Raw genomic sequence first — 15,848 nt, forward strand, 5'->3', positions numbered from 1 at the left:
CTAGATTTACTAATAAGTTATCATCGATTTATTGTCATTACTGATTTAGAATAAAATTATAATTGAGTTAGCATTAAGTTATCAATAAATTACAACTAAGTTAACACTAATTTATTATTATAATTGATTTATTACTAGGTTTTGACATTACTTTTGCTAGTAACCAAAGTTCAACCCCTAAATTAGTGACATTACTTTTGATAAAAAAGCTTATAATAGATTGATAATTAAGTTATCATTGATTTATTATTATGTTATTAGGTATTTATTATTAAATTATCAATGATTTATTATTAAATTATGAATGATTTATTATTAAATTATCAATGATTTACTACTAAGTTATTGATAGTTTATACTAAGGTATTGATAATTTATTATAAAGTTATAACTAATTTATTATGAAGTTATTGATCATTTGCTACAAAATTATCAATGATTAATTAATTTACTACTAAATTATCATTGACATGTAACTAAATTATAAGTGGTTTATTAGTACGTTATTAGTAATTTACTAATAAATTCAATGATCTACTATTATATTATTATGCATTTACTAATTATCATTAATTTATTACTAACTTTTCAATAATTATATATTAAGTTATCAGTTATTTATTGTTAAGTTATCATTGAATTACTACAAGTTATTTATGATTTACTATTAATTTATCAATTAATTATAATATATGAGAGAATTTTTAAATATAATAACATTATCATTTCATTCGTTCAATCATTGGTAACTTAAAGTATAAAAAAATATTATCACTAATTAACAAATAAGTTATCACTTACTTATTATTATATCTTATCACTAATTTATTATTAAATAATCATCAATTTATAACTACGTTATGAATGATTTACTACTAAGTTGTTAATAACTTATTATTAAGTTATTGATGATTTATTATAAAATTATTATTGATTTAATGTGAAGTAATTGATGATTTATTATAAAAGTTATTAATAATTAGCTAATCTATAACTAAATTATCATTGATTTATAGCTAAGTTATCAAGATTTACTATTACATTATTAGTGATTTACAACTAAGTTACCAATGATTTACTACTAAATTATCAATGATTTATTACTATACTGTTATGCATTTGCTACTATGTTGTCATTGATTTACTTCTGAATTTCAGTGATTAACTACTAAATTATTATTGATTTATTGCTAAGTTATTTATGATTTAATACTAAGTTTATAATTTAATTACCATTAAACTAAAATAGATTTACTATTAAGTTATCACTAATTTACTCATAAATTTTCATTGATTTACTACTAAATTATCAATGATTAATTATTAAGTTACCAATTTTTTATTATCTTTGATTTACGACTATGCTATTATGCATTTACAACTATGTTATAATTGATTTATTATTAAGTTATTATGCATTTACTATTATATTATTATTGATTTACTACTAAGTTATTAATTATTTGCTACTAAATTATCATTAATATGTTATTAAGTTATCACTAATTTACTATACTAAATTATCATTGATTAACCATTAATTTATCAATGATTACTATTAAGTTATATTAATTTACTTTTAATTTTTAATTTTTAATTACTACTAAATTATAAATTATTTACTACTAAATTATCATTAGTTTATTATTAAGTTATTTATGATTTATTACTAAATTTGTCAATTAATTACTATTTTATGTCAAGTTGACTTTTTTTATTAAATGTTTTAACTTTGACACATATTATTTTAAATATTTTAATAAATTAAAATTTACAAACATATATTTAGAAACTACTTCATTTAAAGCTTTTAAAATATATTTTTTCAAAATTTTATCAATAATAAATATAAAATAATAGGTGATTAAAGTTGAAAAAATTGACCAACAAAAATAAAAATGTGACAATTTTATTGAGATAGAATGAGTATTAAATTAAATATTATTTACTATTAAGTTATTATTAGTTTAATATTAAGTTATCATTGATTTATTACTAAATTATCACTTATGTTTTATTAAGTTATCATTAATTTACTATTATATTGTTATGCATTTATAATTATGTATAAATAATTTATTATTAAGTTATTTATTATTATATTATTATATATTTACTATTATGTTATCAATTATGTTATCACTTGCATATAACTATCTTATCAATTTATTACTATTAAATTATTATTTATTTACTATTAAATTATTATTAATTTATTATTAAATTATCCATAATTTACTTAGGGTTGGCAACGGATCGGGTTAGGGTGGGTTTTTGCTCGCTCCGAACTCGATTTGACTTTGTAATCATAAAACCCAACTCGACCCGAATTTTTTTTTATTTTTTTTCATACCCAAATCTGACCTGACTTAACATTGTATAAATCTTATCTGACTCGATCTGAACTTAATAAAATATTATTTTTTTAAATATAAAATTTTATTTTTAAATATAAAATATATAATTATATAAATATATACATAAATAAAAAATTAAATAAATAATTAAAAAAATAATTTTTATATAATATCGGGTCAAATCAAATCGGGTTTGCCTAAAATTCGAATCTGACCCGATCTCAATTTTTTAATAATATTTGACCCGATCTGATCTGAAACCTGATTTAAAAAAAAAATCGATCCTATAAAGTCAAGTCGGGTCGGAATACCAGGAATGGGTTGAGCTGTAAATCCTAAATTTACTATGCAATAATCATTGATTTAGTATAAAACTATTATTAATTTTATCTAAATTATCACTAATTTATAGTAAAATTATAAAAAAATTACTACTATATTATTATATATTTACTATTAATTATAATTAACTTATCATTAAATCCTCTACAATTAGTTTAATTGTGTAAACATATTAATATGTGTTATGTGTTACAAATACTAAAATATTCATATGTAGAAAAATTATTTTAAGCCTTCTTACGATGTTGCTTACGTTAAGCAGGGCATAAATGATTTAATCAAGAAAAATTATTTTAATAAAAAAATAAATAAAAAATAGATAATATTTTAATTTACTAAAAATTTAAATAAAAATAAATAGAGATAATTTAATAAATTATCATATTTTATATATAATATAAATATATATTAAATATCTTTTTAATTATAAAATTTTTTATTCAAATAAGTTATAAAATCTAAAATATATATGTGTGTATTTTAAAGATTTAGTTAAAGGATCCCGAAGGATTCTGAAACTGATAAAATTTTTTTTATCATTTTCATATCTGTACTACTATACATAAAAAGGATCCCGAAGGATTCTGAAGCTGCCATGTATCAGTTTTTGGGTTAGTTTTTCATTGTTTTTTCTCCCATTCTGAACCTGCCATGTTTTTTCTCCTTTCGGTTTTTGGAGTTAGGTTGTAAAGATATCAAAAGTTAGGTGGCATTCACGAAGGGTATCAAAAGGTCATATGGCATTCATGGAGGATATCAAAGGATCAGATAACATTCATGGAAGAAATCACGCCTCAAAATTCATGTGAACCCAAAAATCCCAGATCCCCAAAACCTCTCTGTTTTACTTAGTATTGTTTTTTTTTTCCTTTTGCACTTTTTTCTTGACAAGATTTTTTAAGCCTTCGGGTTTAGGAAATTTAGATGAAAAAAATGTCTTTTTGTCAAGAATGGTGGTGGAAAAAGACTTTTAGGTGGCATTGAAATTGGCAGGAAATGGTGGGTTCAGTGGGAGGTCTTGGCTGGTGACAATTATGGTGCTAGGATTTTGGGATACAAGTGATGCGTATATGGTATTGATAGTGTGTTGTTTGGAGAGATAAGACGTTGCAGGGTATTCGGGTCTTGGTGGACGGATAAGGAATGTTCTTGCTTTAATTGGGTTCTGAAGTGATCCATACACTCCCTAATTCAACTTCTCATAAAGGGCTTTCTTTGGCTTTTTAGATAACCCACAAATTGTTCCATTTTTTTTTTTTCACTTGAAGGATCACAAACAGGTAAGAATTTTATTCTACTTGAACGTATCCTTTGTGTCCCTTTTTTGATGATTTGTATTGATTGTGATTGAATTTATTCATCTTAAATGAGGGGACTTTAAAAAGAATTGTTCTTTCTTTTGTGGTGAAACGGAGTTCGTTTTTGCTTGGAAAACAATAGTTTCATTAGTGAAAAATACAGCTTTTTTATGCTTATATGGAAAACCAGTGATTTTGCCGTTAGTTTTTTGTTTGAAGTAGTGATTTTTATGTTTATAGCAGGAATATATTGCAGCCTGGAGAGTTTAATTGTCTAATTTGGTAGATTTCCTGATTTGGAATTATCTTTGTTTATGCAAGGGAGATTTTATATAAATGGCGACAACACAAGATATAGGCGTTGTAGCAGCAATTAATCTGCTCAGTGCATTTTTATTCTTTCTAGCGTTTTCCATATTAAAGCTTCAACCTTTCAATGATATGGTTTACTTTCCTAAATGGTATCTCAAGGGTTTAAGAAGCAGTCTTTCCAGGTTTGGAGCATTTGTGAGGAAATTTGTTAATTTGGATTTTCGTTCATACTTGAGGTTCTTGAATTGGATGCCAGAGGCATTGAGAATGCCAGAACTTGAGCTTCTTGAACATGCCGGATTGGTTTGGCTGTTTATTTGTGCGTTTGTTTGATAGGGTATGCTGGAGGCTCTCTCAATTTCTTAACCATTCATGTTTTGCTTTACCTTTATTGCTTTGTTGCTTATGCACTAAATGGAAGTCTTACTTTGCATATGCTTTTTATTTTTTTGCCCCCATTTAACTGATCTTAGTAAGTTCAAGGGTTTATATATATTTTTAATTTTTTTTCTTCTTTTCTTGGTTAAGATGAGGAAATTTTTATGAAATGTTAGGCAATTAATCACCGTTTTAGTCTCTGCTGGTGAAGAACTTTGACAGCTTTCCCTAAATGTAGTTTTTTCTTGCAATGGGAATGTAGTTTTTGAAAAAGCAGAAGTGTTGTTCTAATATTGGGTTCGATAGTTGATTATCCATCTTGATCAGCATCCCACCCTCTTTCCAATATGTTATTATTAGATTAACTAGCATTTGTTTACTTATACCCACTATGTGCAAACACAATAGAATTATGTCAATATCCTGTGTTTTATTACAGTTCCCTTCATTAAAATTTGACAAAAATGCTCCAATTTCCACCTTCAACTTGACCAGCCCTGTCAATAAAGTTGAACTTGAAACCCCATATGAAGGAATCCTATACAAATTAAAGGTGGATCTCACTTTTATGAGAGGAGAATGGTGACAAAAAAAGTCTTGATTAGTAGTATTTCTCAATTGTTGATGGGTCATAACTATTGATTTCTTCTTTCCTTTTTTGCATGGTCGTAGAAACTATAAGAAATGGTCAATGGTGGGGGCTCTATAATTGCAATATTTGGTACTGTTGTCGATGGAACTCTGTTTTCAGCCATGCTCGAAAACGAAATCTTCAACCTCTTCAAGTTGTGATAAGCCATTGATCTCTTTATAACTTCATGATTCTACCTTTTTATTTTGCTTTTTGCTCAAATCAATGTATATTCAGATTACCGTGGAACAACAGTTAAGCAACCAATGTTTCTTCATTTTAGTACAATAGGGAGATAATAAATATTTCATTTCTTCTAAAAATTTAATGCAGGTATTTCTAAATATCATCATAAAAAATTGTAGTTTGATAGATTCTGACTTTTTCCTTTTGCTGGAAAAGATGGTTTTGAAATGTGCAACCCTTTGAATCTGGTAATTAGTTGACTTCTAGAATTCCATGTACTTATTTTTAAAAGAAGAAAAGTCAATGATGTCTTTGAATTTTTCTTTTTGGTTCAATGATGTCAAAGGTTATAATAGAGTAAATGATGTTGGAGTTCATGGGAAGTGATTTATTGTTGCATTTGGTAGCTATAAGGGTCTTTCAACACTATTCGTTAATTTTGATGGATCAATTGGCTTGCAGGAACATCAACAAAGGCATTAAAAAAAGGCATGCTGAAAAAGGTACTTTTGTAATTCATAGTTTCATATTGATGATGTGCTGAGAATCTTGATTTTTGTATATTTGTTTCTCCATTCCATTGTGATTTTGGAGAATGGGTAAACAACTTAGTTTTGCTTTTATAGGAGATCATGAAAAAGCGGTGATTAAAAAACTACAGTTGTTGAAAGGATCCGAGATGTGAACATAGTGCCTAAGCACCGATTAATGGGTAATTTTTTTTATCCTATTGTTTTATTTTTTCAGATGAATTTGTGGTATGTGTTAAGTCGAATAAAAGTGGTATTCTGTTTCTCGATTATTGAATGAAGTAGGAATGATTGGTAGCTATTTAATTAAATAGTGTCTTTTTGGTGTTTTTTGGGCATCAATAAATAATGAAGTTAGTGTCTTTGTACTAAGATTTGTCATCGTCTGACATACTATCCAAAAGGGATTAGTAATTTAACTTCTCCCTTGAGATTAAGTGATATCACAATGAGAGCAGATTGTAACAATGCTGATCAATTCAGTATTGAAGATCTAGAAAACTTGTACCTCCCTCATGTTAACCATATATATTGCACTAACTTCTAATTCAATCAAAAAATTAATTCAATAAAATACTAAAAATTAATATAACAAATTGGGCAAAGCTGAGCTTTGATCACTAGTATGTTATGATTCATTGACTTATTGAGTAATAAAAAAATTAATTTAATAATCTTAAGATCTATATGAAATATTAATCGATTCATTTATCTTATTTTTGTATATATATAATTAATTTTATCAATTGAGTTAATTTTTTATCTTAATTGTAAGACTATATAAATAAATATATTTTATTTCACAATCTCATACTTCAAATTTTTTATCATGTGCCTAACGAGTTCAATTGTAAATTTTCTTTTCTTTATGAATTGAAGAATTGGTAGGACATGCATGATTGGCATGTAGTATATTATTAATAGAAGTCGGACAAATTAAAAAATCGCTTTTAATTTGTTTGGAGTTCACACTTTTATACATGTATATCATAGATGATATATGTATTTATGTATAATAATAAACATATTAAAAAAAGTACAAATAATTATTAATAGATACTTTCATGATTAGACTAAAAATCAATGATCATATATTTAAATAATATAAAAAAAACAATATAAAATAAATTATAACATTATTGTTTCAAAGAATATAATAATTGATTAGAGAACTAACAAAGCTTTGATTATTCAATAAAATGGTCATAATTAATCATATGATTAAAATATTTTTCTCTATCAAAACGCAAAAATATGCTAGAGCATTCTTAATTGAAAAAAAAATTATATTATTCAAGAAAAATCATCAAATATATTGATAATAGAGTTTTTAAATTTTACAAATGAAGCTAGTAGCATGAGATATACCTTTTAGGCTTTACAATATATTAAAAAAAGTTAATTGAAAAAAAAAGTGAATTATGTGTTAATTTTTTAACCCGTTTGTAAAGTTAAAAATATTTAACTAACAATATATTAAATACTTTCTCTTTTTTAAGATTAATGTTTCTTAACAATATTAACTTTAGTTTTATAAAAATATATTAAATACAAAATATTTGAAATTAAAAATAAAAAAATATATGGATAAATCGAAATTAACTTAAGTGTAGTATAAAATCAATTTATAGAAGACAAAATAAAAATTAAGTTTAGTAGCAATTCAAAGGTAAGGAAGATTATGTTCATAAAGCAAAGATTTATTTAGATATTATAATATTAAGATGCGATTGCATAGAGTGATTAAAAATATTGTAGTAAAAAAAATCAACCATGATAATCATTAAACATATAAATGTATATTTATTATAAAAAAAAAAATTCAAACATACAAACTTACCATAATATGAATATTACTTTTTCTCAATAGGATAATTTAATTAATAATTTTATATAAACTTTAATTTTAATTGATATAAATAAAATAAATAAAAATATTAATATATTTAAGGACTCATGATATGTATTATTAAAGAAGGTAAAGAGTAAATTAGATTATATCTTGAAAAATGAAAATTATCTATTTTACTTAAGATAAAGTTAAATATTTTTGGGGCATACACTTTATGATTTAATAATTTAGATTAAAACAATGACTAATTGATCAATAGAGGAAAGATTTTGTTTATATTTTATTCAATATCATGAATTCATAGTATGTCATAGCCCATAGGATCATAAATGTGTGTTATATGAATTTGATTGAATTATTGCTTATGACAATGAACAAAAAAGAATTCTAAAAAAAGAATAAATTTGAGTTAATTTTGATAAAACATCCATCATATCCCACAATTAAAATTTTAATACAGTTTAATTTGATATAAATTTTATTTGTAAAATTTTAATTGATTTAAATTTAAATAATTAACGAATAAAAAGTTATATATTTAATGATAAATAATTTTTATTAAATAAATAAAAAATACTAGAAATTGAAAGGTAAATTTGTTATTTTTAAAAATTTATAAAAGTATTTATATTATTCATTTTCAATTCTTTTTTATTTAAATTTAAATAACTAACTAATAAAAATTATATATTTAATATTAAATCATCTTTATTAAATAAATAAAAACTGCTAGAAATTTAAAAGTAAATTTATTATTTCTCAAAATTCATAAGGATTTTTATATGTTCACTTTTAATATTTTTGGAATTCACATATATATATATATATATATACTTGGGCACCCAAACCAAAAGCTTCTTGACCTAGTAAGAGCCACTGTATCATCCGTAGAAAGTCAACATGGCAAATAGGTGTAGGTCATAAATACTGCGTATATTGTATGGGGAGATGCTGCCACTCGGAAAGCAGGTAGAACAATTCCTGTTCGCAGAATCTTTGCTCAAAAATCCCAAAAAAATAGGCTTTAAGTTTACTAGATGTGCATCGTCAAGTAAAATGAACTTCAAGTTCAAGCCCCTTAATTAATTGATTTCATGTTTGTTATTTAATAGAAGCCACATTCAACTCTTTATTAACGTTTACAATATTGATGGAGAATCAGAAGACCCTTGCCAAACCATGCTATAGCAGGCTATCAGCAATGTAATCACAGAACTACAACAGATTGTGCAAAAATTATTAGTTTCCTTGTAAACAGCTTGGCGGGAAGAGCATATTACTTGAGAAAAATGTACATAAATTTGGCTCTGGTATCGGCTGGTTTGCTCATTTAACCATCTTCATGCTGAAATCCCAGAGTTTCTTCGCCAACTCCATATCCCTGCCATATGCACTTGCTTGGCCTATATTACTGTCCTTGAAATATTCACCAGTTCTACCCTTTACTTGTGGATGCAATGCCACGTAGCATGTTGTTGCAGCTCCCTATAATCAGATAAAGGACATAACAAGAAATGTGTTCTCATGTTAAAAAAAACGGATTCCAGCGTTTCAGTGGATTTGAATGAAATTCTATTGCCTTTCAAAAAAAAAAAAAAAAAATATATATATATATATATATATATATATTTCAGTGGATTTCCCCACGGTTAGATTGACAAATATATTTCACACGTTTATGTAACAAAATCAAGGGCAGCAATACAAATAACAGGATTTACAGACATGCTATATATGATAGTGAGCATGTAATAGCATATTATTCTAATATATGAACCCAACAACCAATAACTGGAAATAATGGAAAGTAAAGCTTCATGACAAAATATTATAGTCTTACTTTCATTGTTTATTGCATGAGGTCCATGAGATTAAACTAAACTCTCACTTCAATTTACTACATGAAAGATTATCAAATATTTTGATACTGCATAGTAAATAATAGACTGAAGAATTTATTAGAATTAGTTGCCAATGCATGATCTGAATTGGTTATGCTACGTGAAGAGAGCTCACCTGCTGGACGCTTTTAAGTGCAATCCTACCAAAGATATTAACAAGGCCTGCATCAAGGCCAAAACAAATGTGAGATGCACTCTGCATAAAGTGCAACTATGTCAATAATGTGAAATTCCTTTCAACAAGAGAATTTCATACAACCGGATTATTTGTCTTTCAGCTATTCTAACAGAGGAGAATCATAGTTTTTTCACAACAGGTAACCACTGCCCAATTATAACTAAGAAATTATAGTCATAATAAAATTACCACCAAAAACACCCATATGGCGGAAAATATTGGTGGCAATTGTTCCTGGGTGAAGTGAATTTGCAGTTATATCCACTCCATCTTCCTGCTCAATCAAATGAACATCATTATGCAAAATTCACTTGGCAAGACGTAAATATCATTGAGTGCTGAGCATGAACAAACATCCTGGCAGATAACATGGCATGTTATCATTAACTTACAAGCATCTCAATAAAATATTTGATCTGTTTCAAAAGGAATTTCAACTGTACAAAAGATAGACACAGACAAGTGTAGGCAATCAGAAGAATGACAAAGAAAAGGGCCACAAATTCAAGTATTCAACAACTCAGACTTGGCTTACACGTTGTTACCCCTCCAATAGACAGCCAAGGTCCAAGTTCAACTTCCTGCTCCACCTTGAACTCATCCAAATATACCGAAAAAGGGCTCGGTGTTCAGGTGCTTAGAAGACAAATATTTGATAAAGCACTTATAACATAGAGCCAGGCACCACGAGTTTACCACATTTAGTGCAAAAGATTTGTCCTTTCAAATTGAATTTTGAAAAAAAAAAGAAAAAAAGACATTGCAAGTAGAAGTTGCGGGAACAAGTTCATGACAGGCATAGTGGCTTAGTCACAAGCCAAGATTTGAAATTGACAATAACTTTTGCAATTACAAAAAATAGGTCATTCTAATTTTTTTTAATTGATTAAAAAATGTCCAATCACCAGCAATTTTACTACTGATAAAATTTTCAATGCCATGGAAAAGATCACATACCTTTAGACGTTTTGCTAGTTCATTAGCATGCAGAATATTAGCAAGCTTTGATTGGCCATATGCAGCCAAACTGCTGTACCTGTACATTACCAAATTGAAACAGATGACAAAACCTAACTTTATTCTGCTTGATGGAACTACTGCATCGAAGAGTTGTGCTTGGTTACAAAAATAGGCATCCAAATCAAAGATAACCGTAAAGTCGCAGTATCTTAGAATAAGCATAAAAACATTTCGCATTTAAGAATGACTTAATGTCAAAGAAGCAAATGCTAAATGACATTGATATTAGTATGCTATTGTGAGAAGCATTAAATGTATGTTAACTGAGGGAATAGTCAGCCTGTAAAGGTTTATAATTTATGGCAATCTGTCACTACTGAAAAAATCTGTTGACAACAGCAAGTTTAAGAGCCAATGGTCAACAACTTTTTCAAGAACACACATGTATTTTTTTCAAAAAGACATCTCAAAATTTGTTTTTCCTCAGGATTGCTAATTATTGAATTGTAATAAGGGCATAATTCAATGCAATTCAGAGAGGGTGTTTGGTGTTACCCTGACTCATCATTAATTTTGTCAAAACGAATTCCTTCCTTATATGTGTAACGGTGAGCTTCTGAAGAGACATTTATAATTCTTCCTTCTTTTTTACTTGCACGTGCAGTTTTCTTCATAGTGTCCAGCAAGAGATTCGTCAAAAGAAAATGACCTGTGTAGAGCATTCAAAAGTTTAGAACAGAGCTTTACTGATGGATCAGAGAAACAGAAGAACGATGTCATAATTCTCTGTTTCTTTTCTCCCTTTCCTGAATTGGGCAATCAACCATAACCAAACTCTATCCAATAGGAAAAGCAAACAGCATCTGTTGTGGTAGCAAGCAAGCTATTGTGTAGATTTAGAATTTAGACAATGTAAAGTAAGATGGCAAAAACCATCTTTATCCCAGATCTTCTAATTCCACTATCACTATGAAAATGAGCTGCTTACCTAAAATCCAAAAGAAGCAATAAATACAGTTAGATATTATCAATTTCCATTCCAGAGTTGTCTGTTGATGCTTCAAAATGCAAGAAATAAAAAAAAAGGGAGCTTGTAATTGATGTTTTAAATGAATGCCATTTGGATCAATTTTATGCTAACATACCTATGTGGTTGGTTGCAAACTGTAGCTCTATGTTTTCCTTTGAAAGCATGAAAGGAGTTGCCATAATTCCTGCATTATTACTGACAAAAAAGAAAAACAAAATTACACTCTTCTTGTGTGATTCCCTTGTACTTAGCATGCCTACAAAGACACTATGGAAGGAAATTGTTTATCATGTATACATTGCTAAGCAGACAGGGAATTGGAGATTGTAATCATAAAATTACACATTAATGCAAAGAGATGACTATCATACTTAGTCACTATTCTGGCTGGGAAATGATATTTAAAAGCCTTCCCACTCTTATGCTAGTTTGCTTACATAAGGAGATTCAGTGGGCGACCTGAGGAGCAGAAATCTGAAGCAAATTTCCTCACAGATGCCATTGAACTGAGGTCCAATTCCATTGCATCAAGTTTAGCTGATGGAATTTCCTTGACAATTGTTTCTTTAACATCTCTACCAGCAGCCCTATTTCTGACCCCCATAATTACATGAACACCATGCAGAGCAAGAACACGTGCAGTTTCAGTGCCAATACCGCTGGATGCTCCTATAATCACATTGGCCATGAAAGAGAAACTTTGCTTGTTAAAAAACATAGAAAATTTTTTAAGCAAACAACTTATGCAATGTGTACATGATTATGATTAAGTACCTACCAAGTCAAAGCCAAGACAATAAATCATGGAACATGCCTAACAAACCAAAGCATTTTTTCAGTCCTCACATCTAAATGGCAAGTTCATACTTGCTGATATCCCCAAGCAAGATTACAAAAAAAGCAGCACCATATTTAGTCTCATGACTCATTCCAAAGTTTGAGAAATGTGCACCCAAAAATCCTTCGGGTGCATCCCTAAAATACTGATGTGCTGTCATGAAAGCAATATTTTTTATTACTAGATAACCAAACAAATCAGCGAGGAACAAATTATTGTCTTTGTACTTTACTTCATTATTTATGTCCATAGTCTGAATATGCCAGTGAACTTAGGCGGTCAAATCTCTGGCCAAGCATGGCAAAGACAGGCATTTGGGTCACATTTCAGTGTAGATAGCAGGGGTTTGAAAATGGGAAGGGAATCTTTTCATTGTTTAGCCTACTCATAAGAGGAAGCAGAAGGCACAACCAACATTAAAGGTAGCTGTGAACACTTGAATTCATCTGACAGATGCCTCTAATGGCAATTTCCCCCAGTTTGGATATTAGAATATTTACCAATGGCTACTGAACAAGAATATGGCATCATCATTGAATTATAACATACTAAACGTATAATAATTAAAAAAAAAAGGGAATATTTTCCATTTGTTTATTGCTAAGAAAATTACACCCCCATCTCCATATCGTTTCACTGTTCATGCAGGAATAGAGTAAGGAGCGCGGCCGAAGACAAATATACAAACAAACACAAAATAGGCGGTGGCTACAACTAGTTATTAATCAGAACAAAAACCATAGATTTCTACTTCTCATATTCTCTATCAACATCAAATACATATTCAAAAGTCAAAAAGTAAAAAGCTTCTAAGAAATCTTAATCAGAATTCAGTTAATATCATCAGAGAACTTACAGGAAAATTACCTAATGGAGATATAGAAAATGCCACACTACAACTCTAAATTCACATACTATATAAAAAAAAATGATGGAGATGTGACACTACATACAAACAAGAACATGACAAAAGAATTCACTCATTGCGTGCAAAATTCAAGAAACCAAGCAAGACTCAGATATTGAAAGACCTGTAACAATGGCAGTGAGACCAGAGCCATCAATCCCCTGTGTAACTTCCTCTGCAGTGGAAGATGAAGAGAACCCAGATGACCCTTTTCTGCTAAACAGCCACATGTTTCCAAATACACTGCAAGAGTAGCAGACTCCCTTGCCTCTCTAAAATAAGGAAATGTTAACACACTGCAAGAAATCCCCAGATCAAAGCATTATCCTTTAGAATACAGAGACTTGAAGTATGAAAACAAGAATGGGGGTGACACCTTTAGATAGTGAAACGTAAAGTCCATATTTTGCCAAGCGAGCCAGATGTCCATTATCTTCGGACCCCACAACAACTGGCTTTCCAAATTTATCACAAAACGGCTGCGCTTTATGTGAAAATCCCCCATAGTATTGGTTTGTTATGTGAAATGTGATTAAATGGATTTTAGTTTGGCTATATTCGTTGGGAGGTTATTCGCTGCAATTGAAGGTTTAAATAGCTGAAAATAATTGATACCGAAAAAAGGCGTCGGTGGTTGTTAAGTTCTAATATTAATTATTAAGGTTAAATGTTTAATTTGAAATTAAATATTTGTTTGCTCAATTTAAGATTAAATATTTTAATTTATATAAATAAAAATTAAATATTTTTTATTTATAATGATATAAAAAATTTTTTAAACAAAAACTATTCTGTAAATGATATACACCATTAAGTTTAAAAATCATTACAAATAATTATGACATGAAAAAGCTCTTGCTTTTTTTTTTTTTCCTAAGTTTATTTCATTACCGTTCATTTCTTCTTTATACTTTCTATTGGAAACTTAGAGAGCTTAGGATTTACGAGTTGCAAATCTGCAACCACTCTATTTTCTTCTCGTTTATTAGCGTAAAAAGTTGAAAAATATATTTTTCAAAATAGCATCCGAACACAATATTTTCTTCAAAGATGAGTTCATTTGCAACGTAAATTCAATGTTAGTAAAAATTTTATGTTTTTTTTATGCTCTAATTTGGGTCAAGATTTTTTAAAATTTGTTTTTCAAAATATTAAAATTACAAGATTTTTAGAGGAGGGTCTTATAATATAAATACATAGAAGTTAATTTTAACTAATTACCTTATAAAATATAGGACTTTGAAAGAGATTTTCTATTACCACAATAGAAAGTAGTTAGGAATACTTCATAGATGAATAGTAATCTCGATATAGACGAATAGTAATCTCGATAAAAGATTTTATGGATACCCACATTATCTGATAAATTTATTAATAAAATGTTATAATGTATAGATCTATAGATCTATCACTAGGTATAGATTTAAAGAGTCGTCATAAATATTTTTTGTTTATGTATGATTTGCTATCTAACTAAATTTGTCTGATTTTAAAGAGAAATATAATATTTGACTTAGATATCTTTAAACGATAGATTCTAGTCTACGAAACCAAATTAAAGTTCGAGAGTACGGCTGTACATGAGAAAAGTTATAATACCCTTATAGCGCCCACTCATAAGATGGTATCAGTTTGATTTCAAGTTATTCAAGCCTTAAAACATTTTTATAGTTTACCGAATAATTTAATTATTAAAAATTAATCTTAAAATTACTCTAGTTATTTGGTAGCAATTAAGATAATTTTCTTACCTTAGAAATATTCATAAAAATTAGTGTCTCACTCTAAAAAAGCTCCGTCATTGAATTCATTTAATTTTTGTAAAAACTTTTATTTATGATAACGAGATTTAGAACTAGAACTTTGGTATCGAAAATATTTATCTAAATTCTTAATATGTTGGTAAAATTTAGAAAAGATTTTTTCATATAAGAATTTATATAAAGGTTGTTATTTACAACGCTCTTAGTAATTTCATTATCGGAGATTCAAAATTTAATTTTTATAAAAATTATTTATTTTTAGACATATCTTCTAATATGTTAATAAGATTTTTTGTCAAATATTACCTTCCAATATATTGGTAAGATTTTATGAAAAATTATTTTTTTTTAAATTTAATAATAATGAGATTCTTCAATATGTTGC

At 27.7% G+C, this 15,848-nt stretch overlaps 1 protein-coding gene and 1 long non-coding RNA gene across 2 annotated transcripts; one reads left to right on the forward strand and one right to left on the reverse strand.

Moving 5' to 3' along the window:
• Nucleotides 1–3,145: 3,145 nt before the first annotated feature.
• LOC111288041 (uncharacterized) lies at nucleotides 3,146–6,406 on the forward strand. Its single transcript, XR_016329167.1, has 4 exons — nucleotides 3,146–3,979; nucleotides 4,319–4,646; nucleotides 5,967–6,007; nucleotides 6,131–6,406. It is a non-coding gene; the product is annotated as an uncharacterized LOC111288041 (long non-coding RNA).
• Nucleotides 6,407–8,933: 2,527 nt separating this feature from the next.
• Nucleotides 8,934–14,057, reverse strand: LOC111288048 (short-chain dehydrogenase TIC 32, chloroplastic-like). The gene is made up of 8 exons (XM_022878800.2): nucleotides 13,825–14,057; nucleotides 12,393–12,624; nucleotides 12,071–12,150; nucleotides 11,481–11,634; nucleotides 10,923–11,001; nucleotides 10,155–10,239; nucleotides 9,903–9,949; nucleotides 8,934–9,371 (listed from the first exon to the last, which is right to left on the reverse strand). The coding sequence occupies exons 1-8, from the start codon at nucleotides 13,928–13,930 to the stop codon at nucleotides 9,213–9,215; spliced, it is 942 nt and encodes a 313-aa protein (XP_022734535.1). The 5' UTR covers nucleotides 13,931–14,057; the 3' UTR covers nucleotides 8,934–9,212.
• Between the last annotated feature and the right edge of the window lie 1,791 nt (nucleotides 14,058–15,848).

This window comes from Durio zibethinus, chromosome 17 (assembly GCF_047325235.1).
Source record: "Durio zibethinus cultivar Kanyao isolate XHJ-2024 chromosome 17, ASM4732523v1, whole genome shotgun sequence".
Taxonomy (NCBI): domain Eukaryota; kingdom Viridiplantae; phylum Streptophyta; class Magnoliopsida; order Malvales; family Malvaceae; genus Durio; species Durio zibethinus.